Genomic DNA, 27,772 nt, shown 5'->3' with positions numbered 1-27,772 from the left:
AAAAGCTAGGGAGATAAAACTGCTCTTAAATGGATTCATGATGGTTCAGAAAATCTTAATCAGAAGAAATTGCTGGTGTTCACTGTCAGAACGGCATGATGCACTGACTACGTCCTGCACCTTTGGGGTATGTCTTGTGTCAGTACTGGTCTGAAGTTTGGAAATATGAAATGATGACAGCTCGGAGGAACTTCTCCAGGGTGTCTGGTCCAACCTGCTGCTTAGATCAGGGTCAAACCTGAAGCTGGATGAGGTTGCTTTGGGTTATGGGCTTGCAGTGATCTCAGTGGTAGATTAAGATGTATCCAAGTGACCCCCAAGCTAGCAGGGCCAATAAGCACTGTTAGGCAGCTAGAGATGTCCCAGAAGACACCAACAGGAATCATTGGTGGGATATGAGTATAGATGGGAAGATCTTTTTTTTATTAGCCTAAAGAATTAAAGAATAATGCTTTTGGATGAGGAACTTGAATGTAATAAGCCTCATGTTTCCAGAAAACTAGTGTGTACACTTTAGTGCACATCCTTTAGTGTGCTTTCAAAATTAAAAACAAGAGATCCCATAATATTATGCTGGGCATGACTATGTCCCAAAGGAAAGTGCAAGTCATATTCTAGAACAGGAAAAAAATAATTTGTTTTGGTTTGGTTTGGTTTTGGTTTGGTTTAGTTGTAAAATAGAGAGTAGAGTTCCCTCATTGTAATAAAAGGGGTAGGGGTTTATGTTGTAACACTGGTGGAGGCTTTTTACCCTGCCATCTGGTCAACAACACGGGTATTTATCATCAGGCAAGACAAGGAGAATGTCCTGACTATTCTGATCCCTTCTGCTTTGCATACGCTGTCCTTGTCCTTCCATCCTGCAAGGCTCATGAGCGTATGGCACTTTTCTCCCAAGTTCAAAACATTTGCGTGAGATGTCAGAGGTTATTTAGACAAAATGCTCCCTGATGAATAAATGAAATCCTAACACGAAAGAATGATCTGGGCTGCTGAGCATGGATTCACAGATTGTCCACACTTGTTAAGATTTGACATGTAGCACATCCACTCTAGTCTAAGTTATAAACTCTGACTATATACTGAGAGATCTCAATACAAACCATCATAAAATACAAATATCTCAGTTAGGAAATATGATTTAAAATGTGATACTTTCGTTACGACTACCCCACACATCTCCAATCTGAAAAATACCGAAAGAACAAGTGCGGTTTGTTTTCTAAGTTTGAAATAAACTGTTTATATAATCCTTAGGCTGATAAAATGGTGTTACATTAGCAGCAAAGATAATAGAAACAATATTTATACACCTCCTGAACACTAAAAAACCATTTTGTCTTTAAGCACTGTACCATGCTATTAAAGTAAGTGCTTTGACTTGTCTCAAGTATGGAAAGCTGTGAATTCTTGCCCCACAAACTCCAGATTTCTTTCCTCTACTCCACTTCCAGACCCAACAAGGAGGATATTTCCTCACTACAGAACAGTAGCCACAAGATGTATTTCTAGTAAGGCAGGATGCTTGTGTCTTATCACTTACTGTTTTTTCTGTATTTTATCTAAAGCTATCTCTTTGTGCAGCAAACTCTGCTCTTTACCTTTATGAATCAAAGATCCCCAAACAATTAAAAACCCCCACTACTCTCTATGCATATTGGGGACCTCTGTCTTTGCAGAGTTCTTCAGTCTAAAGCTTCTTGTAGATGTTTTCAAACTGTGCTCATTTGTATGTCTTAAAATAGGAAAATGTAGGCTGATTGCACGTTGACAGTATTATCTATGTATTTGGCATCAATATTAGTGAGCTTCTGTCATTTGGCAATTATTTCCATAGCATGCCATATGGTGAGGAAAATGTTTTCATTCACCCACATATGACTAAAGTTTTATTGATAGCCTCGTACTGTGTGCAATCTTATTCCACAAAGGGTTGGTTAAGCCAACCAAGATCCTAAAGACACAGGTGCGCTTCTGTCAGGCAGAGGGGTCTAGATTTCAGAAAGAATATGTTGTGTAAGTAACTGCTGCATTTTCATGCTTCTTGTGGGTTAACAAAGCTGGCCTATGAAGTGCTGCATCAGTACTGCTCTTCTTGTCACCTCTGTAGACACTGAAGAAGATATTGCCCCACCCCCTCTTTTTATTTTTCCTGCACTCTTGAGTCTTCCTGCTGGAACGATGCACATGTAGCATGTCTGTCTTTCCGCTATGGTGGGGGGATGCAGCACAAGTCAAGTTTTCTCAGACGTGAGAAAATCCAGAGCAGTGACATTATGAATGCCTCGTGTCTGCGAAAGGTATAATTAGAGCTTGTATTTTATAAATAGGCACCCATGGATTCACTCCTCCTTTGAGAATTCTTTATTATACGCATTTTCTGCTGTCTAATATGGGCTGAGCTTGTTCTGCAGCCCTGTTCTGTCAATTTAAAAACTCAAATATGATGACAACTCAAATCTGTGTAAATTAGAGTCCATTTGTTCTTGTTCTAACAGAACTATTGGCTTACAGCTAGTAGGTGCTAGCTTAGAAAACAGCACATTGGGATTCTTCCAATTATTGACATTTGGGAAATAATTTTATATTTTGCCAAGGACTTCTGTACATTGTCATGTAATAGACTATGCAGAGAATGGAGGATGCATTTTGTGGAGATTTCAGAATTTTCTTTCAATCCTATTAGCAAAAAAACCCCACCCTACCACAGTGCCATGAATTCTGAAGTTTTCTGTGAAAGAGATACTAATTAATTTTCTGTTGAAATTTCTGTTTCAGTAATTGACAAAATAACTATTTCCTTTTTTTCGTGTATGAGGGATGCGAAACTAAGAAGTGGATATTGGCAAGAAGTAAAACCCCTTTTATTTAAAAATGTGAAAGCGCTGTGTCTGTGTTTTCTGAGATTAATGCTTTCCTCACCTTTCTCTGCACCTCCCAGCCCTTTTCAAATAAAATTTTCGGAGAATGTGTTTTGTAAAGCCTTCTTGTAGTATAACTGATGATTCAGTGGAATTGATCTAGATGAGTTCTTTTACATAGTAGTTCTGCAGAAACATCAGAAATCGCATATTGAGAACTAAATCTGACTAATGCTTTGTGTGCCTTGGGTTGTTCATTCACATTTTGGGCAACTTGAGACAGCTTAAGAACACTGAGCTATGGCTGGATGCTTCTTGGAAGACTTGGCACTATGGCATAGTAATAAAGTTTTTTCCTTATTTATGTGATGGTTTTGTATAAGGAGAAAAAGGCAGAAAGCAGATATATTAGAAAATATTATCTGAAAATTCTTCAGCTAATAGAAATATCTACCTTTTTTGTCTTCTTGAAGATCTTCATTTAAAATTTAAAAAACAGTTTTACTTCTGTTAATGTTTTATTCATTACCACTAAGTTTCTACTCTTCTTTTGCCACTGTAAAACTATTTCAAAATTCCAAAGTTTTTGTGAAATTGGACATGAAACATGGCTCAGAAAATTCGTGTTGGGTGGGTGTGGTGTTCTTTGTTGTTGTGTCTCATTGGCATCCCATTACCCTGTATGTCTCCCCCTGCCCAGTTTAAAGTGCCTATCCTCTCTTTAGGAAGAAGAACCATAGTTTTTATTATCAGGGGCTGTATCATGACAAACTTCAGGTTGTGATTCAGATACTATGGATGATGCCAATCAAAGTAATTTGGCAACTGGGTGGAAATAATTAAACACTTTCAAAAACACATACCTCAAATGCAAACAAATGTACATATGGAAATTGTCCAGAGCTCTACAAAAAGGTTTTGATTAAAGACATTAACAAAATCACAGGTACATCACTGCAGCATGATTGTTTTAAAAGACGAGACACACCTTGAAAATGCTGCTACTTCAGATGTTGTTGGGAACTAAAAAACGTGACGTGCACATTTGCAGCCAATGTTAAAACACAGAAACAGAGCAAATTCCTTGACTAGCTCTAGCATAAGGGTAATTAGCAATTGGTAAGCACTGTTTGAAGAACACATCAAAAAAAGAAAACAACCTGGAACTCAGCATGACCAGGAATTAAACATTAAACTAAACCGAAGAGTTCATTGAAAAACAGTGATCCATCAACCAACTCTTGTGCCAGTGAGAGGGGTTTCCCTGAGCAGATTATTCCACCAGGATCCTCTCCCTAGATCCAGGCAACGTGCCACAGTGCTCTGCCTGTGGGCTATCAATGAACGACCCATGGGTATGCAGTGTGCATTGCCTGCTATCTCTGCCCATGTTGAATGCTAGGGATGTGATGCAGATCAAAGTTATCAATTCTCTCGGTGTTTATCCTAGTACTTCAACTTCCATATTTTGTTGCTAACATGAAGGAACATTTACAGGAGAGTTAAACACAGAAGGAAATGAAGCAAAAAGCCAAGTGTGAAGTTTGTGAATCAGTCTTGAATATTTGTGCAAACTGTTAAATGAATACTTGCAAACAACAAACAAATTTAGTTTTTCTAAGTGACTCTAAATAAAAACATGCAGTTGAATCTCAAGAAACATCATATGGCCTTACCATTACTATGTTGGAAGTACTCAGTTCTATCAGGTGAAACCAGCATGCTAAAATAGCCAAATGCAATTCATAGTAAAACTAGCTAATGGGAAAGATTTCTGCCTTCCCTCCATGGAAATCGTTTTTCTATGTGTGTACATGTCTGCTATGATATATTCTTCTTTTCTTTTTCTTTTCCCCTGCAAGCTTCCTAGACTTGGGAGATGAAAGAATTTAGTCTCTAGAGCAACAATGATTGGCATAACTGTTGTTGACTCCTGACCTGCTCTTTTTTCCATTGATCTGCAAATAACATGAAAGCTAGGGATATGAATCTAAAAATGAAAAAAAAACCAAAATAAAATGCTCTATCTCAGCTATTGTTGATTGAGATTTACATGATCTCGTGCAAAATTAATAGAATGTTGTTGAAGAAATGTCTTTTGTCCTTCTTATTCAAGAGAAGCAAATTATTTGATTGTTCATTAAGGTCAAGTGAAGACAACATCATGTGACTCATTAAAGGTTACACAGCTCTCCCTAAAATTAGATCTAGACTATTATGTCACATCTGTCTCTGGATGATCTGAGTACTTAATGTACCAGAACATTCAAAGGGCTTCTCGCGTGAGGCAGCTGTGTGAAGTTTTTCACTTACAAAAGCTGATTCTCGTGTGGTCATATGTCTTCCTCCTTGCAAAATTTGGATCATGCCTTGGAGGTATATTACCCCCAATACAGGAGTTATCTTCTACTGGGTCTCGTTAAAGAATTACTGCAGTACTGCTCACTTTCCAGCTTTACAGACAGCAGGAGTCTATAGAACAGAATACTACAACTGTAGGCAGTTTGATACATTGAAAGTGACAGAAGTCCAACATGCCTGAGTATGTGAATGGGGAAGACACCATCCTAGGATCCAAAGCCAGAGCCATGTTATATGTTTGGCTCCAAGATAACATCCTTGGCTGTAACGAAAGAAGTGTGACCAGCAAGTCAGGGGAGGTTATTCCCCCCTCTACTCTGCTCTCATGAGACCTCACCTGTAGTTCTGAGTTCAGTTCGGGAGTACTCAGCTTAGGAAGGAGAGGAGTCTGTAAAAGCAAGTCCAGAGGAGGGCCACGAAGATGATCAAAGGGCTGGAGCACCTTATACAAGCACAGAGTGAGAGAGTTGGGCTGGTTCAGCCTGGAGAATTGTAAGGCTCTGGGAAGACCTTAAAGCAGCCTTCCAGTACTTAAAGGGTGCCTACAAGGAATCTGGGGAGGAGCTCTTTATCAAGGAGTATAGGGATAGGACAAGGGTTTTAAGCTGAAAGAACAGAGATTTGGGTTAGACATTAGGAAGAAGGTTTTTACTCCAAGGGTGTTGAGGCACTGGAACAGGTTGCCCAGAGAAGTTACGGATACCCCCCCCATCCCTGGAAGTGTTCAGGGCCAGGTTGGATGGGACTTAGAGCAACCTGGTCTAGTGTCCTAGTTGTCCTAGTTGGTGTCCAGGGACACCAACCTGGTGTCCCTGTCAGTGGCAGGGCGGTTGGAACAGGGTGATCTTTAAGGACCCTTCTGACTCAAAATATTCTGTGATTCTATGACAAAAAACTTGCAGACCCAGTAAGCCAACTGGCAGGGAATGCATCAAAGAGGCTGTGGAGTCTCCATCTTTGAAGATATTCAAAATCAATTAGACATGTGCCTGGGTAACCATCTCTAGGTGGTCCTATTTAATTGGGGGACATGAGGGTGGACAAGATCACCTCTGGAAGTCTCCGCCAGCCCCAGCTGTACTGTGATTCTGGATAGTTATGCAGAAGACAAAAAATAACTCTGAAAGCCAATACATTGCCACAGGTGAAATGTCAGAGAAGAAATTCAGACCAAAGACACTGAGGTACTGAGGTTCCTCTGAGAGTAAATATTTTGAGGATGCAGTATTTGGAGAACCATTTTGACACTGATGACAACAGAACTCGATGTGTGATTGTAAAAATTATATCCAAGAGCAACGCAGACACGACATTTACAACTGTTTAGGATGTTAAGTTTTGTTGATTGCTAATTGCAAGAAGGATACACATCTGGAAAGGTCCTACGGGAGACTGTTGTATATATTTGAATGTGGGATGGTGACTGTTAGATGTGGGACATCTCCACCTGTTATTAACAATTCCCTATTAGGAAAAGGAACTGAGGCTTATGGTTAGAGTCTGTCCTGTTGACAAACCCATTTCAAAATGCATGGTGTTGCCTCAGAAATACTCCTAACAATATTATTGATACTAGATGTACAACTCGTGCTTTTAGGAAATTCCTACTGTCTCAGTCCCAATGGGTAGATACTGCACACTACGGCAGTTGCATGTCTGCTAGCACAAACAATTGTCTCTCTACAGAGTTGCGTTTACCATTAAAAAGGCATTAGTGTACTATAGCAATAATACTGATGGCAAGTCTTTCACATCAAAATTTGTGAACCAATCTCTCTCCTTACCAAGGAAACTCGGTAGTAGCATGTGCTGCAGAAGTAGAGGAAAAAATCCCTTTTGTGTACCCTAGAATTCATTTTGGCAGCTGGAAAGATCTTATGTAATGGGATGCAAGAGAAGGAATACAACTTTATCGAGAAAGTGAGCTTTGGAAGTATCATGATTATTAAAGCTTTTTACGTGGAACATTCTACTCTGAAATACTCCCAGTGCAAATTTGGAGTAGGAAAAAATTGTGCACCAGGAAAGTACGTATTCTGCGGCAGCTGATGAAAGGTAAATCAGTGCATGTTGTACTATGAGCTGGCAGAATGGGGTTGCAGAGCTGCTATGAAGGAACCATTAGAACATTGTATTGGCCAGACGTGTGTGAATTAGTGTGAAAATGCTTCAAAACTGTGTATAATGTCGCAGCAGTCATACAATTCCTGTTACATAATCATGCATCGCTTATGCAATTTCTCTCAAACAGACAGGAGGAGAGTGATTCCTGTTGGAGGCTCAGCCTGACCCCGGAGAAGTGCAGCCTCATGCTCTGTGGTGACCACTTAGGCTGGAAAGTGGACATTTGGGTAAGCAAGCCCAGCAAATGGTCCCTCATTTAGTGGTGTTTATCAGAGGCTGACAATGTTTTGAGCGTGCATTTCACATGTAGGAGAAGACCACAGGAGGAAAAAAAGGTTGCTCGGTTTTATGTCTATAGGGAAATAATCTGTCAATGTGTTTTACTACTTTTTTCCTGCTGTTGGTGAATGTCCTAGTAGAATTGTAGGAAACGGTATTCCCGAAATATCAGAGTGGCCAACCCTATATGCCAGAAACAACCGGATGGTTTCTTTGGAAATCCTAGCAGCTCCCAAGGGAGGAGGAAGCCTCACCGTGGAGCTGTTGGTGCGATTTCCAGCACTACAGCCTTAAAGCAATATTTGACTTGCTAGCGTTTGGCAAAGGGGTAGATTTTCATTAAACCCTGGGGGAAGAGAGCGGTCCCGAGGAGCGGCTTGCGATGCGATGTGGCACCGGCGTCCGCTGCGATTGCTGGGCCCGCCGCGCTCAGGGATGCCGAGGGGGCGGGACGGCGGAGCGGGAAGCCCGAGAAAGGAGGAGGGGTGGCGGTGGATGGGGGGGGGGGGGGGGGGGGGAGAGAAAAAGGGGGAGAAGGCAGAGAAGCCGGCCCCGCGAAGCGGCGGGGAGGGCGGCGCGCATCCCTCCGCCGCCGGGACGGTTGCCAGGGCGACGGCTGCGTGGCAACGGGCTGGGAGCGGGGCCGCCCCGCCGCCGCCGCGGCGCGCAGAGCGGGCGCGCTGCCCTCTCCTCGCTGGATGCTGCCGCGGCGGCCGCCCGGGAGCAGCCACGCTCCGCTCTCCGCCAGCGACCGCGGGTACCGGCCGGGAGGAGCCGCCGCCGCCGCCGGGGGCAGCGCTCGGCAGCCGCCGGGCCCGGGAGCAGCGCGGAGCGGCGCGGAGATGATGCCGCTGGTGCGGAGCGCCGGGGGCTCCCACCAGCGGCTCGCCATCGTGTTCCTCGGCCTCTGCTGTCTCCTGCCCCCCGGGAGACTCGCCGCTCCGGGCGGAGATTTCCCCGGAGCGGCCGTGGACAATCTGGTGGTCAGGAAGGGGGACACGGCGGTGCTTAGGTAGGAGACGGTCGCGGCCGCGATGGGGCGAGCGGGCTCGGACGCGTCCCCGAGAGCGGCCGGGGCTCCCGGCGGAACCGCGGGTGCCGCGCTGGGGATGCTGCGGCTGCTCCCGGGGAGGGCGGGGGGCGCCCGGGCGGTGCGGGAAAGTTGCCACCGACAGCTCCCGGCGCCCGCATCTCCGGAGCCGGGGCGGCCGCCGGGCCGCTCTCCTGCTCCCTGGGGCGTGGTGGCGACCTTTCCCCGTTTTGACTGGTTTTTTTTAGCAGCGCGCGGTGTGTTGATAGAAGTTTGGAAACGGGCTGCTGGGTGAAATGATGCGGTTTGGAGTTCTGGCAGCAGTTGCGGGCTCTGCAGTCGGAGCGTCGCTGGGCTGGAACGCGGATTACGACCCGCCAGGAGCATCCGCCTCGTTATTTTTCTTTTACGTTTTCCTGCTTCTCAACGATTAACGTGGGGAGCCAGCTTTACGCCATTAGGAGATTACAGGCTTACCGTAGCTGTTATTGCTTCTCCTAATGAACCTTGCGCTCCCCGTGCCTACGGTATCTTCTCAGTCCGCTTGACTGGAGCAAAATTTGTTTACCGGTAGTCATACATCATACTTAATCTTCTTGAATCCTTCTTGTTGATTTGTCTTCATTAATCCTCTGGCTTGATTTGATTATTTTCTCCCCCCGATTCTAACTTTTTATTCATGCGTTGTACTTCTGTTTTGATCTTGCCATAGTTCAAGAAAAATACATTCTCCCGTTCTCTGGAATATGATTGTGGTGGGTTGAACCTCCTTGCTTGTCATAAAAGCTCTGATTTAATTGGCAGTAGTTTTAAGCTATGAAGTATCTGGCCGTATTTTTCTTTTTGTTGGGGTGTCACTCACTTATGCCTTCAGATTACAAAGTATTTTGGCCATAATCCATTTTTAATGATCATACAATCTGCTATGAAATTTTCAGTAGGAATTTGGAATAATTTTACAGCAAGTCAGACTGCTTCTGGTGTAGTAGCTACTGAAAATACAGTAGATGTCTATGTAGGGCAGCTCACAACTATTTTTTATATATACCTCAATTCTGCTCTGTATTTTGAGATGTCCTGAGGTCCTCCTGCTTTCTGTCTGCAGAACAGGAGAATCAAAGGAAATGATAAAAAAAAAAAAAAGTCTGCTTTATTTGTACCGTTTCAGACTTAAAGGTTGCATAGAAGGTAACTAGGTGAGTTCCTGGGCAGTTAAGAAGGATACTCAGGCAGTACTAAGCATTATTAGGGCATAGACAAATCTATGTTTAGAACTACCTTAGTAAACAATTGTGGAATTACTCTAAAGATTACTTCCTGGTGGGTTTCAGCTGGAATATTTTCTGTTTCCTAGGCCTAAGATTCCGTTTTAAACTCAGTGTCTGTGCAACTGGGTAGGTTACATAAAAGAAAATCGAGCTTTAAGATTAAGACATTACTATTTTCTCACAAGGGAGGGAGAATATCTGTTTTATAAAGAGATGCTGCTAACAGAAATATTAGCATCACTACTGAACTCTGGAACAAAGCAATTAGATGGTGAAATAGCAGCGTTACATCTGTTTGTTCTTCTTCTTGCTTTATGATTAACTTCTTTCATTTCATACACCTTTTGTAGGCTTTCTTTCAAATTAGAGTTTATTTTGTTTTCAGCTGTCATTGAAAGGGGAACTAAAGCAACTTGAAAGAGGAAATGTAGGATCACTGTAGGACAAAACACTTTCAAAAGAGTAAGCAGAAGATGAGTAGAGCTGTTTAACTTGAATCTCTCACTGCTCATCTTCACTGCTCCTCTGCATTTTTACTCACTGGATATTTGTAACATAAATATATTTCAATATACCTTAAAATAATTGCGCTTAGCACCCCGAGTACTGGAAGCTGGTGATTTATTTAAATACAAATTCTGATGAGCTGGATAAAGCAATTTGGGTGTTAGAAGAGGGGTTTCTTCCTTCCAGCCCTGTAGCCATCTGAATTTAGCTCTTCTCTGTTACCGTACATCACAGCATCCCAAGCTGGCTGTGGTTCCCAGCCACTTACGGCAAGACAACCATCAGCACCCTTCTGCTGGCACGTGTTGATTCACCTCACAGCACCAGGCTTTTCCAATTGTATCCATTCTCCAATCAGGGCTTCTAAAGTTACCTTCTTACTTTGTTACAAAGGCAAGCACCACGCCTAAAGCATCTAGCATTCCTGTCTTTAATAATTAATGCTAGAATATGGCAGTAAATCCCATGTCTTTGAGTCAGCATTTTCTTGGCTGCAAGAAGATGCGAGTGATTTATGTGATGCTCGTTTAGGTGGAGGCATCACCTCATGAGAGGGCGTTGTGGGCGCTGTGGGAGCACTCACACGACACACAACCCGTGCCGGCTCCCAGGGCTCTGGTGCTGCTTCTCAGGGCTTTTATTCAGCTGTGCAGCTTACTTACGTACCGGCCCACGTTTTGAGGTCTGCATGGAGTGGGAATAAATAGGGATACCTGCATTGAACTGAGGATAAACTTTCACTTGCGAGTCTTGTCTTTAGCTAAAATATTAGGGCACAAAGTACATAGACTGTTTCAGTGAATAAGGTGGCAGACTGAGCAAGCCAAGTTCCAGTCTCAGTTCTCACATTAAGTTTTCATTGTCTTTCCTAAAGACGAGGAATAAAACCTCCTTGAGCTGCTGAGGTTTTCCAGAATAACCTCTAAGTGTTAACATGAAGTAAAATAATAGTATAGCTGCCTCATTCTAAAATAGTTAACTCAGACGAAAGTGTAATTAATCAATTTAGCATCAAACTCATGCAGCATTTTCCTAGTGCTGTAGAAGTGAAACTGTGAGCATCACTCCCTGCTCAGAACTCTTGCTTGGCCAGCCTCCCTGCCCCATCACCCCTCACTGTACACTGTGCTGTGGGTGCTCTCCCCATCCTCCCCACCTGGACCACTATGGGGCTGGGACGCACTTTACTGGTGCGTGGCGAGTGATGGGATGCTCCTGGTTCTTCCATGGCCTCCATGGCCAGTGCTCCCCAAAGCTGGCAAAAGGCATAGCACCCCACCCTTTTTACCTCCAGATGGACAAACTGAATAGACAGTTTGCCAAGGATGTCACAGAGCACTTGTGTTGGTATGGAAAGCAGCTTAGCAATCATTTTTTAAAGAAATCTCTCATTAGGCATTCTTTCTTATGATGAGTTATTTCTGTAGTCTGAATAACTAAAACCTGCTACCTTTTGTTTCTAGTCAGTGATTGATCTATGCAGTCCCAACACTGTTTTTGTCGCTGTTTATTGAAGTTAACAAAAAAGTGTAACAGTAATGCTGTTGTTTTGTACGCCAAAATACTTTGGGAAAGACACTTATTTTCAGAAGGTGTCCTGCATCTTTTCTATACTCTTCCTGGGCAACCAGCTATGATTTAATGAAAACACATGAGGAAAGAGAGAGCAAGTTATAAAAACATTATTTTATTAAAAGAACAAATTTGCCATACTGTAAACTCTTAGAAATATGGAAACAGTCTGTATTTTCAGGACTGGATTTCTCTAGTGACCCTTTTCAAGACCTCCTGTAAGTAGAGGGATCACCATATGTTTGCAACATGTCCGTAATCTTGACAGTAGAAGTGGCAATTTGGAACTGGAGTGTTTCAAGAGAGGTGACAAATGCAGAGCAGTTTGATCAGAGCAGGCATAACTAACCTGTTTCTCATCCCTCACTGTCTGGAAAGCAGTTTTTGTACTTGAGGGTTGGATGCTCAGAAGTATGAAGGCCACCTCCACCTGGGTGGCGACTGCTCTGTCCCTATCCTGCTGGCCATGCACGGAGTGATGCAAGCAGTGCAGCCTGAAAGCTCGCTACCAGCATTGCAGCAAGAGGCATTTCTGCTTCCAGGAAAGAAAAACGGATTTCTCTCTGACTTTCTGCGCTGATGCTTACCTAGTTTGTGAGTGTGGCCCTCTTGGCTTTATGTGTCCAAGAAAACAATTATGCATTTCTTAACAGTTCCTGCATACAGTTCTCCCATACCTCACTTGCCATTTGTAAACAAAATCCCTTAGATATGTACATGTACAAATCTGAAGACAATCAAAATGGCTTTCTCAAGCAAGCAGGTTTTTATCTTGCATTTTATTTTTCTTGGAGCTCATGGATAATAAAAGCTAGTTTACCTGATAGTATGTTTGCATTGCGTAATCACAGTAAATTAAGTTTTAGAAGTTGACACATTTTTCAAAAAAGTGAAAGATTTTATCTTCACTGTGAGTATAGAGTAATGTATGAAATACGTGTTCTGCAGTATGTAAAATGATGTGAATTCTTCACTGCAAAGAGTTAAACCTGGAGCTGGGACCCCCTGAGGTTCCCAAAGTCTGTCAGTGAAAAGTAGGAATCATAGAATTGTTTGGTGAGAAAATACCTTTGACATCATCAAGTCCAATCATACCTGTCCACTATGTTCCTATGTCCTTATCATGCAGCAGGCATGATTTCTGCCTCCTCCAAGAGGCACTGATCTTTTTGACTATGACACCCCCAGGGCCACACAGGAGGCATGCAACTGTGTATCGGAGAAATGCTGTTCCTTGCGTGGCACTGATGACTAAGTGCTTCACTGTGGCTCCCTCGAGCTTGGCAGAGATCATTGTTCTCACCATCTATTGAAAATGACTTTCCAAGCTGCATATCATCTTCTTCATTCATATTGGAAAATGGGATGCTTCCTCTTTTCTGCCACAGCTTTCATCTGATGAACATTGACTGTTCAGAGCACAGATGTCCACCTAACATTGTTTATCTAATCTAGATAACAAAAGCAAGGTCTCTGAAATCAGAGTCTGTATGGGGATGAACTCTGTTTTGGTAGGAGAAGTTTGGTGGCAGCAGCCAGACCCACTTGTCCTATGTCTCTGGCATTCAAAACATTCTGATTTTCAGACTAGATTTCTCTTTTTCCTGGAATGCAGATCAGTGCCTTACCATGGGTGCAGGGGAGTCCTAGCCAAAGAAAAACATGTTGGGACCACTTCCAGCTCCTGCTTCTTCTTCCCCTGACTTTAGGTGCTCAAGAATGAAATTACAGCATTACAGTCACTATCATGGATTTTACTCGGGGAGAGGTGAGGGTAGGCGTGGAGCTATGAAATCCCATAGAATCATAGAATAACCAGGTTGGAAGAGACCCACCGGATCATCGAGTCCAACCATTCCTATCAAACACTAAACCATGCCCCTTAGCACCTCATCCACCCGTGCCTTAAACACCTCCAGGGAAGGTGAATCAACCCCCTCCCTGGGCAGCCTGTTCCAGTGCCCAATGACCCTTTCTGTAAAGAATTTTTTCCTAATGTCCAGCCTAAACCTCCCCTGGCGGAGCTTGAGGCCATTCCCTCTTGTCCTGTCCCCTGTCACTTGGGAGAAGAGGCCAGCACCCTCCTCTCTACAACGTCCTTTCAGGTAGTTGTAGAGAGCAATGAGGTCTCCCCTCAGCCTCCTCTTCTCCAGGCTAAACAATCCCAGCTCTCTCAGCCGCTCCTCACAAGACTTGTTCTCCAGCCCCTTCAGCAGCTTCGTTGCTCTTCTCTGGACTCGCTCCAGAGCCTCAACATCCTTCTTGTGGTGAGGGGCCCAGAACTGAACACAGGATTCAAGGAGCATTCTCACCAATGCCGAGTACAGAGGGAGAATAACCTCCCTGGACCTGCTGGTCACGCCGTTTCTGATCCAAGCCAAGATGCCGTTGGCCTTCTTGGCCACCTGGGCCACTGCTGGCTCATGTTCAGTCGGGTGTCAACCAACACCGCCAGGTCCTTCTCCAGGCAGCTTTCCAGCCAGGCTTCTCCTAGTCTGTAGCACTGCACAGGGTTGTTGTGCCCCAAGTGCAGGACCCGGCATTTGGCCTTGTTAAACCTCATCCCATTGGACTCTGCCCAGCGGTCCAGCCTGTTCAGATCCCTTTGCAGAGCCTCCCTACCCTCCAGCAGATCGACACTTCCACCCAGCTTAGTGTCGTCCGCAGACTTGCTAAGGGCGCACTCGATGCCTTCATCCAGGTCATTGATAAAGACATTGAAGAGGACTGGACCCAGCACTGAGCCCTGGGGAACCCCACTTGTCATTGACCTCCAGCTGGATTTCACACCATTTACCACCACTCTCTGGGCCCGGCCATCCAACCAGTTTTCCACCCAGGAGAGTGTGCGCCTGTCCAGGCCAGAGGCTGACAGTTTCCGAAGCAGAATGCTGTGAGAAACTGTGTCAAACGCTTTACTGAAGTCCAGGAAGACCACATCCACAGCCTTTCCCTCGTCCAGCAGCCGAGTCACTTTGTCATAGAAAGCGATCAGGTTAGTTTGGCAAGACCTGCCTTTCGTGAACCCGTGTTGACTGGGCCTGATCACCCGGTTCTCTTGCATGTGCTTCATGATAGCACTCAAGATCACCTGCTCCATGACTTTCCCTCGCACTGAGGTCAGACTGACAGGCCTGTAGTTCCCTGGGTCCTCCCTGCGACCCTTCTTGTAGATGGGCACAACATCAGCCAGCCTCCAGTCCAGTGGAACTTCCCCAGTCTTCCAGGACTGTTGGAAGATGATGGAAAGGGGTTTGGCCAGGACATCCGTCAGCTCCTTCAACACCCTAGGGTGAATCCCGTCCGGCCCCATAGACTTGTGGGTGTCCAGTTGGGCAAGCAAGGCTCTGACCACCTCATCTTGGATCATGGGAGCCTCATTTTGCTCCTCTAGCTCCTGGGTTTGTACACAGACGGAACGACTTTCTTTACAATTAAAGACTGAGGCAAAGAAGGCATTAAGTACCTCACCCTTTTCCTCATCCCCTATCACTGTTGTTCCTTCTGCATCCAATAGGGACTGTATGGTCTCCCTAGTCCCCCTTTTATTATTTATATATTTATAGAAAGATTTTTTGTTATCTTTCACAGACTTTGCCAATCTGATTTCTAGTTGAGACTTAGCCCTTCTGATTTTTTCCCTACACAATCTCTCTTCCCTTCTGTAGTCCACCCATGAGGCCTGAGCCCTGTTCCAGAGCTCTTAAACATTTCTCTTCTTCTTGATATCACTCAAGATCTCTCTATTCAACCAAGCTGTTGTTTTCCCCTGCCAGCTTTTTTTCCGGAACACTGGGATGGCTTTCTCCTGAGTTGCTAGGATTTCCTTTTTGAAGAGCTCTCAGCCTTCATGGGCTCCCTTGCCCTTGAGTACCGTCTCCCATGAGACTTTGCCAACCAGCCTTCTGAAGAGTTTGAAGTCTGCCCTCTGGAAATTTAATGCTAGTGTCCTACTAACCACCCACTTCACCTAGAACAGAAAACCCTATCATCTCATGATCGCTTTCTCCTAGGCGTCCACCTACTGCCACATCCCCCATAAGGCCTTCTCTGTTCACACATCCCCCACAAGGCCTTCTCTGTTCACAATCACAATCAGATTCCCACATCAATGGTCCTGAGGAACGTACAGCTGATCTGGTCAAAATTATTGATGGTGTTTATGCAGCTTGAGTGCCTCTGTCAAGCAGATCATGCAGGCTTTGACTGCAAAGCTGTTCAGGTCCTCAGGGGGATTTAGGTGCCTGATTCATATTTAAGTTGCTGAACAGGGCTAGTGACTTTTGGAGACTGGGACTTACTTGCCAGTTTTGCCTTCTTTTCCAAGAAGAACTGCCTTTTATAGCCAACAGTCTTTGCCTAAGAAGCAACAGTGGTCATGGAAAGATGGTGACACAGTGGCCAAATGTTTTCCGTCTGTTGTCATTGGTATTACTGAGAACTGGCCATTTGAAATGAAAGTTTTGCAGCATGAGTAGCAAGTGAATATCAAGTGTATATAGCATATATAAATTTTGAGATAATATATATATTCCAGCATTACAGTCCCTCTGATGTATGTCCACTTGCTGGTATTGGATGCAGTTGTGTGCACCCACTTATGAATGCAGCTGTGTGTATGGATGGAGAAGTCATGTAATAAATATACATTTTTTTTCTTTTTTCCTTTATGATTTTAAAAGGTATATTTCTTGATTTCTATACTTTTTTTGGTATTCTTGTGCAGTTCAGGATCATAAATTATTTGGCTATAGGAAGCTTTGTTCCTGTCTCTCTGAAATGTTACTGGAACGAGTAGACATATGTGCACACACAGCCATAAAATTAAGTTGTTGTTTGGGTAAGGCTTTCACATTCGAAGTCCTTGCCAATTATTAAACAAGCACATTATGGTGCTTGCCTCTTGTCTGTGCAGTAATAATAAATAAATTTAGAGTAAATTAAAATAATTTATCATTTTAAACGATTGCAAATGTTTCATATGTTATGTGGAGGAAGTAACAAAACAAGGAATCAGTAAGGAATGAAAACCAGAATTTGTTCCAAAGGGCTGTTCTGTTGAGGAAAAAACAGAGACTTAAATTACATTCTTCTTGTCATTTAGCATAAGAGTTGACTGCAGCCGATATCCCAGGGGAACAAGTCTCAGGGGTTCAGGCTGCCTCATTTCACAGGCCATTCAGACACATGTGGTATGGGCTTACCACTGTCTCTCCTGGTGGAAATTTGACCCAACATTGTGCTCAGAAACTAAAATCTGGGCTCCAGCACACTCAAGGAATCAGTCTGGAGACAGTTCAGGTCTTTTGGAGCCTTGTGGAGATGGATGGGTACAGCAAAGCTTGCACCTCTCTGAGGGTGCTGTTGATCTTTGTGGTAAGGGAATGAGACGGAATAGATGATGCTCAGCATTCACCCTGCCACTGCCAGCCACCCCCTTCAGATACCCCCAGTGCAGGGCAGCTGTGTGGGCTGAGAATAAGCAACACTTTTTTTGGAACTAGAGAGGTCCAAGCCAGCAGCAGAGTGAAGGCAAGGGGAGGTCAATCTGGCTGGATAAGCTCTGGATCCAGCTCTGGATAAGTTCAGTGAGGTTTTGCTGGTGACAGCAGCAGCAGTGGACTTGCCTGTGATGAAGTAGTGCTTCACTAATCAATACGGTTAATTGATTGTATCCATCTGCAGGCCTCCGGTCCAGAGCTGCTGGCTCCTTTACCTTGCTTCATCTGTGAGTCAAAACGGTCCACAAAGATAAGGTTGAAAGGCAAACCTTTGTGTCCCCATAAGAATGCTGCTCCTCACGAGCAACATGTGGAGAAATATTCCTTAAACACCCCTCTGCCAAGGCAGAGGCAAGGGGTTTATAGTCCTCTTGAGCCCTGTCTCTCAGCTTTGAGCAGAGATGATTGATACAAAATCCAGGTACTTGCCATTAAAAAAAAAAAAAAAAAAAAAAAAGGTCCCACTAGGAAACTAAGGAAGGAATTCCTCAAATTTGCAGTTTTGTTTTCCTTGGCTCAGCCCAGGCGTCAGTTCAGGGTTGATATTAACATGGCAACCTGCTTCCTTACGTTTGTAAGCACTGGGGCAGTGCTTCCTCTGTCTCTGGTCAGTAGTTGTGCCTCCACCTGACTGACGGTGCGGAGCAGCCATCCCGAGCCATCACTGCCGGGCCAGCTTTGGAGCACAGAATCACAGAATCATTAGGTTGGAAAAGACCCGCCGGATCATCGAGTCCAAACATTCCTATCAATCACTAAACCCTGCCCCTCAGCAGAGATGTTTGGTGGGGCCAGGATGAGGCTGAACACCTGGGCTGCTCGATGGAGGTCTGAAAGCAGCACGGCAGAGGTTGGCTTGAGCAGACCCTTGCTCTGGGTGCTTGCTAAGGTTGCATCGGTCTCATGTTCTGCAGAGGCGCACCAAATCCCACTCACTTTTATCCTACCATATCAGAAACTGTCAGTCTATCTCCTTTTATTTTTATTCAAATATCTTTTAAGCTCAGCAGAAAAAATATTTCCTCCTCTGACTAGCTGCACACTTTTTTTCCCAGCATAATAGCTGTCAGCGGCCCCAGAGCAGGCTGGATTAATTTCTGCACCTGTATTTGGATGTAGGTGGATATGTAAAATAGGCCAAATAAAATCTCCAGCCATCACTGTAGTGTTTCTTGGAACTCTTTGCATAGTCTTTCCCATATACGTAACAACACTGAGCCAGAAATGTCTGCAGAAGCTCCAGCAGTAACTCTGGTTTTGTGTGGTATATTAACACTGGTATAGATTTAGTGGTGACACACACAGGAGAATGCCCTCCAATGAGTTCAACTGAAGTTTTGCTTTTCACACCTGCAGAACTGTTACAAAATATAAGATGAAGTAGAACATCTCTGTTCCTGAACTGGAAAACAGTCAATCTATTTTAAAAGATTTTCCCTCGGCAACGGCAGACAATCTGGTGGTCAGACAGCCAAACAGCTATCATTAGTCATGCATAATTAAAACAAAGAGAGAATCCAACTGTTAGCAGTAACAGTTTTATCTTGGAAAAGATCTCATTAGCATACAATACCTCTTGCAGAAATCTCCAGTAATTTTTCTCATGCAAATGTCAATGTAAATGAAGGAAATTCTATGTATTTATGTATATATGCTGTATGTTTTTCTATACTTACATAAATATACAGGAATATGGTAACTGTCCAGTTTAGTGTAGCATCTGTGATACACATGCTGTATTTACATAATGCAATTCTGTTCAAAAATAGGCAGGAGCCTTATTTCTTCTACCAAACATAGGCATACATAATTTACTGTACACTTGTATGCCTTTGGTATTTCACTGGCTTCATGTTAAAAATGTCTTTAAACTGAAAATAATTCACCATCGTAAAGCAGCACTTGACACTGGAGTCCTCCCTTTCTGATTTTCACTTGACGTAAATGCTCCTGTTAAATTTATTCCAGGTATGAAGAAGGCAATGAAGACCTTTGCCCTTTATTTCTTTGGAAATGACTGACTGACGGGTTTGGGTTTGTCGTGTTACACTGCGCAACTATTCAGGCTTACTTTAGATGCTGGTTGGTACAGAGGAAATGTGTTTCTTTAGAGCATGATCCTAGTAAGAAGCTCCAGAGCTAGGGATGTTGGGGGCATAACGCTGCTGTCAGCAGAGAACTGAGAGGTGCTGGGATACTTGAAGTCAGGCTAGCAATAGGAGCCGCTAGGAGTTATAAATAACTAGTTAAAGAAGAAAACAAGGCTTTGAAACCACACTCCCATTTCTTACTGACTGGAGAGGGGAGCATCTGTAAACCACAGGTCTCAAGGCACACTGTAGCTTTGCTGCCAGCTACAGATTTTGTGTACTTAATTAAGAAAGAATGACAGGAAGGACAGTTCTCTCCAAGGAAACATGATTGAAGAAGGGAAGGGAAGTCTCAAACTAAGTTCTGATTGATTTAGTGTGGTTAAGGTGCATGTGATTATGCAAAAATAAATAGTGGTTACATCCTGTACCACCCCAGAAGCAATAGGCTCCCAGCTCCATGGGGAGGCTGGATGGAGTGCATATAGAAGTACCTGCCCTAACCCGCTGAGCAGACAGGCCTATGCTGGGTGTCCAGGAGCACGCAGAGGGCAGTAGAAAGCTGGTGATTCAATGCATTTATTTTGCTGTGTTTCTGATAGGTGGTGAAAAAGGGTAATCCATCCACCCATCCATCCATCAGCTATTGACTTACAGGAAAATCATTATTTTTTCTTCAGTTGAATTTCTGACCAAAATTATATATATATAGGCACCCATACATGTTCTTTATAGTCTTGGTACTGGTTTGGGTTTGGGGTTTTTTTGTTTTTTTGGATTTATTTTTGCATTAAAGATGTCCATTTTATGTAGAATTCATAGAATAATATTTAAAATAGAACAGACTCCTTACTCCAGTGTGTTGATGTGCCTCCTCAGAGGTAACTTTGGTGCCTGCCCTGGAAAGGTACTTCCTTTGTGTTTGGTCATGGCCGCACACTATGCAATGCTCCTAGCTACTATAGATAGCTCCAGCAACCTCAGGTTTATGATGAGGGTAGATGCCATGTGGAAACAGGAAGGTGTTGCAGGAGAAATGTTTTGTGCTGCTGTGGAACCAAAAATTTGCTGGAGTAAATGAAGCAGTATTTTTCTAAACCATTTTTCCTCTTCATCCTCTCCCCTACCCCCAACCTTTCTGCTTGGCAATGCTAGTTGCCTGTTCCACTTGCCTCCACCCTGTTGTAAAAAAAGGTCCATGTGGCAGTAAGCTTTGTATATGGAAGAATAAATTTTACTGAACAGCTAAGTGTATTTAAAATCCAAGCAGGTACTTCTTGGATTCAGTACAACACTTACATGAAAACTCCAAGATGTTTTTTTTATCAGGTTTTAATAAGCTACCAGCTTAACTACTGAAATATCTATGAAGAAGTTTTACTGCCATTTTACTAGCTCTGGGTTTTAATAACACAGGTGAAAGTGGTGAAAAAGACAACATGTTAGAGTACTTCATTCACTCAGGATCAGGAGCACAGAAACAAGCAGTGCAGCTTGCTCTCTGGATTTTTTGGTTTATTTTAATTCAGGAAAGTTTACTCTCTTCTTTTAAAGTAACAGACCTTGTAGCAGCAGACACACACTCAGGAAGGGTGCGCTAGCCCAAGGGGTAATTGCTCCAAAGCAGCCGATCGTGCTGCTTCACCATCCTCAGCACATGCAGTGTGTCTGAACAAGGGGCAGCTCCTTCAGGAAGCCAGAAGAAGGGCAACATCCTTCAAAACCAGTGCAGAGCTTTTTTAACTGTGGAACAGGCTCTGATCAGGGCAGGTGGGTACCACAGCTTGTGCATGGCTGGAGTGTGAGTGGCTGGGCAGGTGCAGGGTGCAGCATCCCTGGGAGCTGTCTACAATGGGCTTTTGCAGAGCGAAGGCTGGCCTTGCTGCGGTGTCTCCTGCAGTTATTTTGGCATATGTGCCCAAAATGTTAGTCTGTACTCAACATGTTCATCAGAGGTGTAGTCACTATGCACATTGCATAAAATCACATAGGGGTCCAGTTTGGGGCATTCAATTGGGCAGCTCTGGTTCTCCACATCTTCTGATGTTTCTTCATGGTTGGTCCCTTGCTAGTCTGGAAAGCTCTGAGTTATCGGCTGGTAGGCAAATGACCGCCACACGGTGAAACCTAGGTGAAATGTGTAGTGTGTGGTCAGAAGATGCCGTGGAAGGTAGTGCTGCTGGGAGCAGGATGTGAGGAGGTGCCTGGGATGCAGCCTTCAGGGGAAACAATGCTTCTGTAGACTGGCTTCCAGTCTACAGAACAGTCTTCCAGTCTTCCAAAACACCAAATTACTGCTGTATAATGGTCAGAGAGAAATTCAATGGGGAAGAGTGTAACTGAGTGCATTTTGTTTTCCCATTCTTTTGACTGTGATACTGCCCAGTAGAATCGTTCAACTTGACACAGGGTCTCCAAGCATAACCTTAGCTTTCAGTAAATAGTGGTGTCACTTAATTTTAAAATAGAGCTATAAATGCATGATGGAAACATGCAAACACTAAATATTGAAGCCAATATTTTTGGTGAGTTGTACATTGCAGTCTTGGAATAAACACATTTTATGTTTGTGACACAGTTCAGAATAAAGTGTATATTATTACTGATGTAATTTAATATCAGATCAGGTTCTCTGTATTGTGTGTTATAGGACAGCATGATGGTTCAAAGCTCCCATGATCGACTACAACTATAAGAGCTTGGGGGTTTCTGTGTGTGAGCAGAGCACAAGGTCTGTACTGAGAGCGGCACCATGCTCAATAACGAATGTGTGCAGCATTTTGGAACCTCTGTGCTTGCCTCAGTCCCATTCCCAGTAGAGGACTGGGATGGTTAATGCTGCTGCAGTTGCTGCTTCTGCTTTTCTCACCCTGGGACCACCGACACTGAGAGTCCTCTGAGAGGACTATGTGTCTGTGATGAGTCTTCTGCGTCCACAATGTGTTGCTGGTGTCCTGGCTCACTGTCTTTTACATCAGTGGTACCTGACTCGCCAAATGGTTCTCTGCTGAAGACTCAGAATGGTATTAATGAAGCAGACTGAGAAGTCCAAATTAATGGGCTGTACTGCAGTGAAGGCTCAGCAAGAGGGGAACTGCTAATTTTCTCTAAATTAGCTGAATAAAGGTCAAGAACTTCTTTGCCAGCAGGGGAGAGGAGGAGAACAGCTTCCATGCCATGACCCATGGGAGTGTGAAGGAGAACAGCAGAGGTTTGGGTGCCTCAAAGAAAGGATGAAAAGATGGATAATTTCCCTATAGCCTGTCTGCTAGTTCCAGGAAACCCAGAGCTGAAATGAAGACCGCAGAAATCAGCAATCATACTGAGCTGGTTGGCTACCCGCCATGAGGGAACAGCAGCCTGTAAGGCTTCGATTTGTTTGGGCTACAGAATGCACGTGGAAGCATTGGTTTCTGCCAACACTCAACAACTACTGCAAGAGCTGGAACAGCTGGAACAGTACCTCGTGCTTATAGGTGGGACTCGTGCTTTGATGCTGAGAGGAAAACTTGGGGTTTAACCAGAGAAAAACATTTAAGTAACAAGCTTTCAAAGACTGTTGGTTTTTGTTTGTTTGTTTTTTAATTCTTGAAGTTGTGTTGACTCATCTCAGTCCCTCAATAAATATTTTCTAAATGTAAATATTTTCTAGTGACTTTTTTCGTTTCTTGCAAATAAGTGAAGCTAAAGTTAGGGAGCAGAAGAAGAGTTGTTCTACCACATTTTTAGATTGATTAGATGATTTTAGCTTAATTAAAACAGAGATGGGGAAATGTTCTTCAAAGATGTTGATCAGTGTCAATATACTTTGAAATAAATTACAGGTGAGGTTGTCCCAGACTTTGAATGCTTAAAGTCTTTAGGAGATTGAATGCAAGCTTGAGTGAAATCTCAAAATAATTTGATATCCTGAATTGAGACAATAATAAATATCCAAAGGCAGTAAGAAGAATGGATATCTTGGCAAAAACAAACAGAAAAATAAAGGCACTGTTTTCTGTGTTTGCCTACTCTGTCACAAAATCTGAAAGGCCAAGGTCTTTTCTGCAAGATTAATGAACTCAGCTGTATTGAAAACACGACTTCAAGTAGGTAACTGTCAGGCCTAAAAGCAATTATTTCAGTTATTCTGTTCCCTACCATCATAATATAGCAGTTTTTAATGAGGAATTTGGATCAGATGGACAAAATTAGTTAAAATGAGCACAGCTGTATATGAAGGTCTCAGAAAGGACTTATATTATTAAATTTACTTATTTTAGGATCAATGCTTATGAAGTATTGAGTTAGCTTAGTTATGTACTTTAAGAGATGTAATGAAAAATCACATACCAGTGTGAGTTAAAAATGTGGTAGTTTTGCAGGTATTGTGTCGCTTACAGAATGAAATAATACACAATAATGCAATAACTAAAACTTTTGTCTAATAGTCATGCTAAATATTTTTGTTTATAAACTTAATATGATGGTATAATATTTACAAAATTAAAGGTTAACTCATTAAAAGTATGTGTACATTTATCTTGATGTGTTACTCATAGTTGTCTTGAATTTATCATAGGACTTAAATCAGTAAATCTGCAAACTCACGTACATTTAAATGTGTTATATAGAGACATATGTCAAAGTGTTTCACTGCCTAGCTGCTACTTCAGGTCCTCTTGCTAGAAGTTAAATTTCATTGTAGCACTCAAGGCACACCTTTCATGATTGGACTCACCAGGCCACTTCTAACTTCTAATCACGCTCCCACTTCAGCAGTGTAATTCTCTTATAGTCTTGTGCAGTTATTAAGTAAATCTAAAATTAAATATTAAAAATGTCACTGGAATGCTAATATAAACAGTGGGGGGAAAAAGGCTGATTAGTCTAAAGTTTTCTTTTAGGTATTAAGGCTCTCTCATATCACAGTTCTTTTTTTATGATGTGTAAACAGATTTTTTGGTGCTGTGGGCAGTGATTGTAGGGAGCCACCGTGACCTTAAAAATCTTTCAGTGTACTATAACATGTGAAAGCTAACTTCCATACTTCTGCTATAGAAATTATTATTATATTCTTCTTCATAAAGAAAATCCCAACCCTTACTGTTCCATTTACTTGAATTCTTTGGGAATTTTTTTGATAAGGTATTTTAGGAGATAAATTTACATAACGGCTTGAGAAACATAACATACATTGTCCAACTAAAATTCTTCAGAAGATGTTGATGTGTTGAATTACATAATGCCCCATTAACTGTAGAAGTCCTTTAGGGCTGATTCTGGAGAAAGAAGGTCTGTGAAGTAAACTATTGTGCTGACAATTCAACTACAAATCAGAAGCTTAGCATCCTATCCCAACCTACAGGAAACTGGAAATCCTCCAGGATTTTTGAAACACACACTGCTTATCAGAAAATAATGAAAACCTCTCTACTAGTAAAGACAGTTACCAAGCACTTATCCAGTTTTTCTTAGAGAGGGGCTGTTTGCCCTTTTTTTATTTGTTAACCTCACAGTTTAAGTACTGCTGGGCTGGGGACACAGAGTGAGGAGTTGGAGCAGCTTCTGAGTGGGAGCCACTCAACAGCACCAGGTCCGCTGCCACAGGGACCCACGGCTGGCTTTGCACTAGCAGCACTTCTGGGCAGGGAGGTGATCTGGTGCCAGGTCAAACATCATAGTTGTTTCTGGATAATTACTCGAACATACTCAACTAGATATTTCACATCCCTGTATAAAGCAATGTCTCAAAGTCTTATAGGATCATAGAATGATTTCGGTTGAAAGGGATGTCAAAGATCATCTAGTTTCAACACCTTCCACTGGATCAGGTTGCTCAAAGCCTCATCCAACTTGGCCTTGAAAACCTGCAGGGATGGGGCATCCACCACTTCTCTTGTCAACCTGTTCCAGTTTTTCACCACTCTCACACTGAAGAATATAGAATCACAGAAAGGTCATCTGAAAGATTTTCTGTTACTGAAAATCTCTGTTTACTTTCTGTGGTGTTCATGTATGAGTCAATTTTGTTCATATATTTTTTTAAAAAGATATGAAATTTGTGTTACTTAAGGTAGAAGATCAAAACAACAGCTTCCAACTTGCTTTAGTGGTCCAGCTGCTGCTCGTCCCCAATTAAGATTGCATTTCAACTTCTGCTTTTGGCAGAACTTTGATTCTCTACCCACAGATAAAAAGAAGGGCACGTATAGCTGAAAAGAACATTTGTCAATAAATAATGAATACACCAGACATGTTAAGTACACTGGAAAGCCTAAATCCCAAGTACTGTGAAAGATAACAGGCTTGTGATGACCAAGTAACCTATATCTGCTGTGGCAGGGCATGGGTTAATCCTTCCTTGGTCCTCTGCAGATCTATCATCAAGCCTTTCATACCTCCAGCCCTTCAGCTTTAATGGGTGAGCAGGTCTCAGGGCTTCCCACCCATCCCAAGTGACCCAGAGTGCACCAGCACAGCCTTATTGGAAAAGACACAGGCAGGTTCCGTAGTCATGAAAAGCAAACAGTCTTTTATATGTTTTTTTCTGTAGTTGGTGAGCTTTGCTTTTCTGTCTGCAACCTGTGAACAAGTGTGTAGTGGGATCAAAATCAGGTGAGAGGAGAGAAGATGGTGGGAAAATGACCAGTGGTGAAGGAATAGGTCACCAATTCACAGATGTAGAGCTTTGGTCAGATTCACAGGAGACCTGGTGATGAGTAAATATGTTATGAAAGTGGCCTAATTATGAGGAGCAATTTTCCCCCCAGCTGGAGCAATTGAACTAGAAAATTGTACAAGACTCTTCATTCTGAGACTATTAAATAAGAGAGGAAGAGAGAATGAAATATTTCTTTTTTCACAGGTACTTTTTTTTTTTTCCAACCTTCAAGGCTACAACAAAGGCGGGGAAGGACTGTTCATAAAGCCTTGTAGTGATAGGACTAGGGTCAATGGGTATAAATTGGAGAGGGGCAGATTTAGACTAGACATAAGGAGGAATTTCTTCACTATGAGAGTGGTGAGGCGCTTGAACAGGTTGCCCAGGGAAGCTGTGGCTGCCCCATGCCTGGAGGTGTTCAAGGCCAGGTTGGATGGGCCTTGGGCAGCCTGAGCTAGAGGGAGGTACCCATGGCAGTGGGGTTGGAACTAGATGATCTTTAAGGTCTCTTCCAACCCAAACTGTTCTATGATTCTATGATTACATGTGCCTCTCGGCCTCTACGTGAATATCTATGAAACATCAAAACCCATTCAAACTTTAAAATTAAACTTGGGGCACAGGTGTGGAGTGAAGATGATCTGAGAATCTTTACTGTAGATAGAGTAGTTGAATTTTCTGTTTTTATTTTTTTTCTATAGAGAGCTGTATGCTCTTGTTAGGAGATTGTAAAACCTGCAGCATTCACCCTGGCTGTGATAGTGTGGCCAAAGCCACGGCACTGGCGGTGCTGGAGCTGCTGAATCAGGCAGCCTAGCATGGTCCAGGCTCCATGCAAGGTGACAGTCCAGTGACCTCGGGTAGGCTCCAGGAACTGGGATTGTTCCCTACACATTACAGAACTGATCTGGGGCTTTCTGTCTCTTCAGCTTTCATGTATTATATCCAAATACCTGATCATGATTTTTTTTTTTCTTTTGTCACTGTAACACATTTGTGATTAATTTGTACTGATCTAATCAAAGGGCAATGGATTTAAAATACATCTTGTTTTTGGAGGTGTAAAGAACGCTTTCTGTGATAGTCATCTCATTCAGTGCAGGAGTTTTGTGTAGACATTTCAAGTTAACATGCATTCTTTGATAAATACCAACGAGGCTTAAGTGGTAATATAAATGATTAATACCTTAGGATGCCTGGCCTTTCTAAATGTAGGTAACTGGCATACCAGAGCAGTTTTACTACCTGCATGTTGTTTTTCTGTGTGCCTGTGGCCTTCTCTCCCCAGCAGTAGTTCACCTTTCCCTCCCTACCATGTATTTTAGCATTAATGTTTACTGCAGTGAAGCTATTCATGCCCAGGGAACGCACTATTCTGTGTATGAAAATAGTAGTAATAAGCACGGCCTATGTGTTGAGGCTTTCAGCAACCTCATCTGATTCCAGGGTTGGAACTGGATATTCTATAAGATCCCTTCCCACCCAAACCATTTTATGATTGCATGATTGTATCATACATCACATTTTCAATGGACG

At 43.1% G+C, this 27,772-nt stretch overlaps 1 protein-coding gene across 1 annotated transcript in view; it reads left to right on the top strand.

The window, feature by feature from the left end:
- Positions 1 to 8,435: 8,435 nt before the first annotated feature.
- LOC138723168 (neuronal growth regulator 1) overlaps positions 8,436 to 27,772 on the top strand; it is a 289,849-nt gene continuing 270,512 nt past the window's right edge. The window contains exon 1 of the mRNA XM_069862074.1: positions 8,436 to 8,637. Coding sequence (XP_069718175.1) covers positions 8,468 to 8,637 — 170 coding nt within the window. The 5' untranslated portion in view covers positions 8,436 to 8,467. The remainder of the gene's footprint in view (positions 8,638 to 27,772) is intronic.

The sequence above is a fragment of the Phaenicophaeus curvirostris genome, chromosome 8 (assembly GCF_032191515.1).
Source record: "Phaenicophaeus curvirostris isolate KB17595 chromosome 8, BPBGC_Pcur_1.0, whole genome shotgun sequence".
Taxonomy (NCBI): Eukaryota; Metazoa; Chordata; class Aves; order Cuculiformes; family Cuculidae; genus Phaenicophaeus; species Phaenicophaeus curvirostris.
This window is presented reverse-complemented; position numbering and strand designations above follow the sequence as displayed.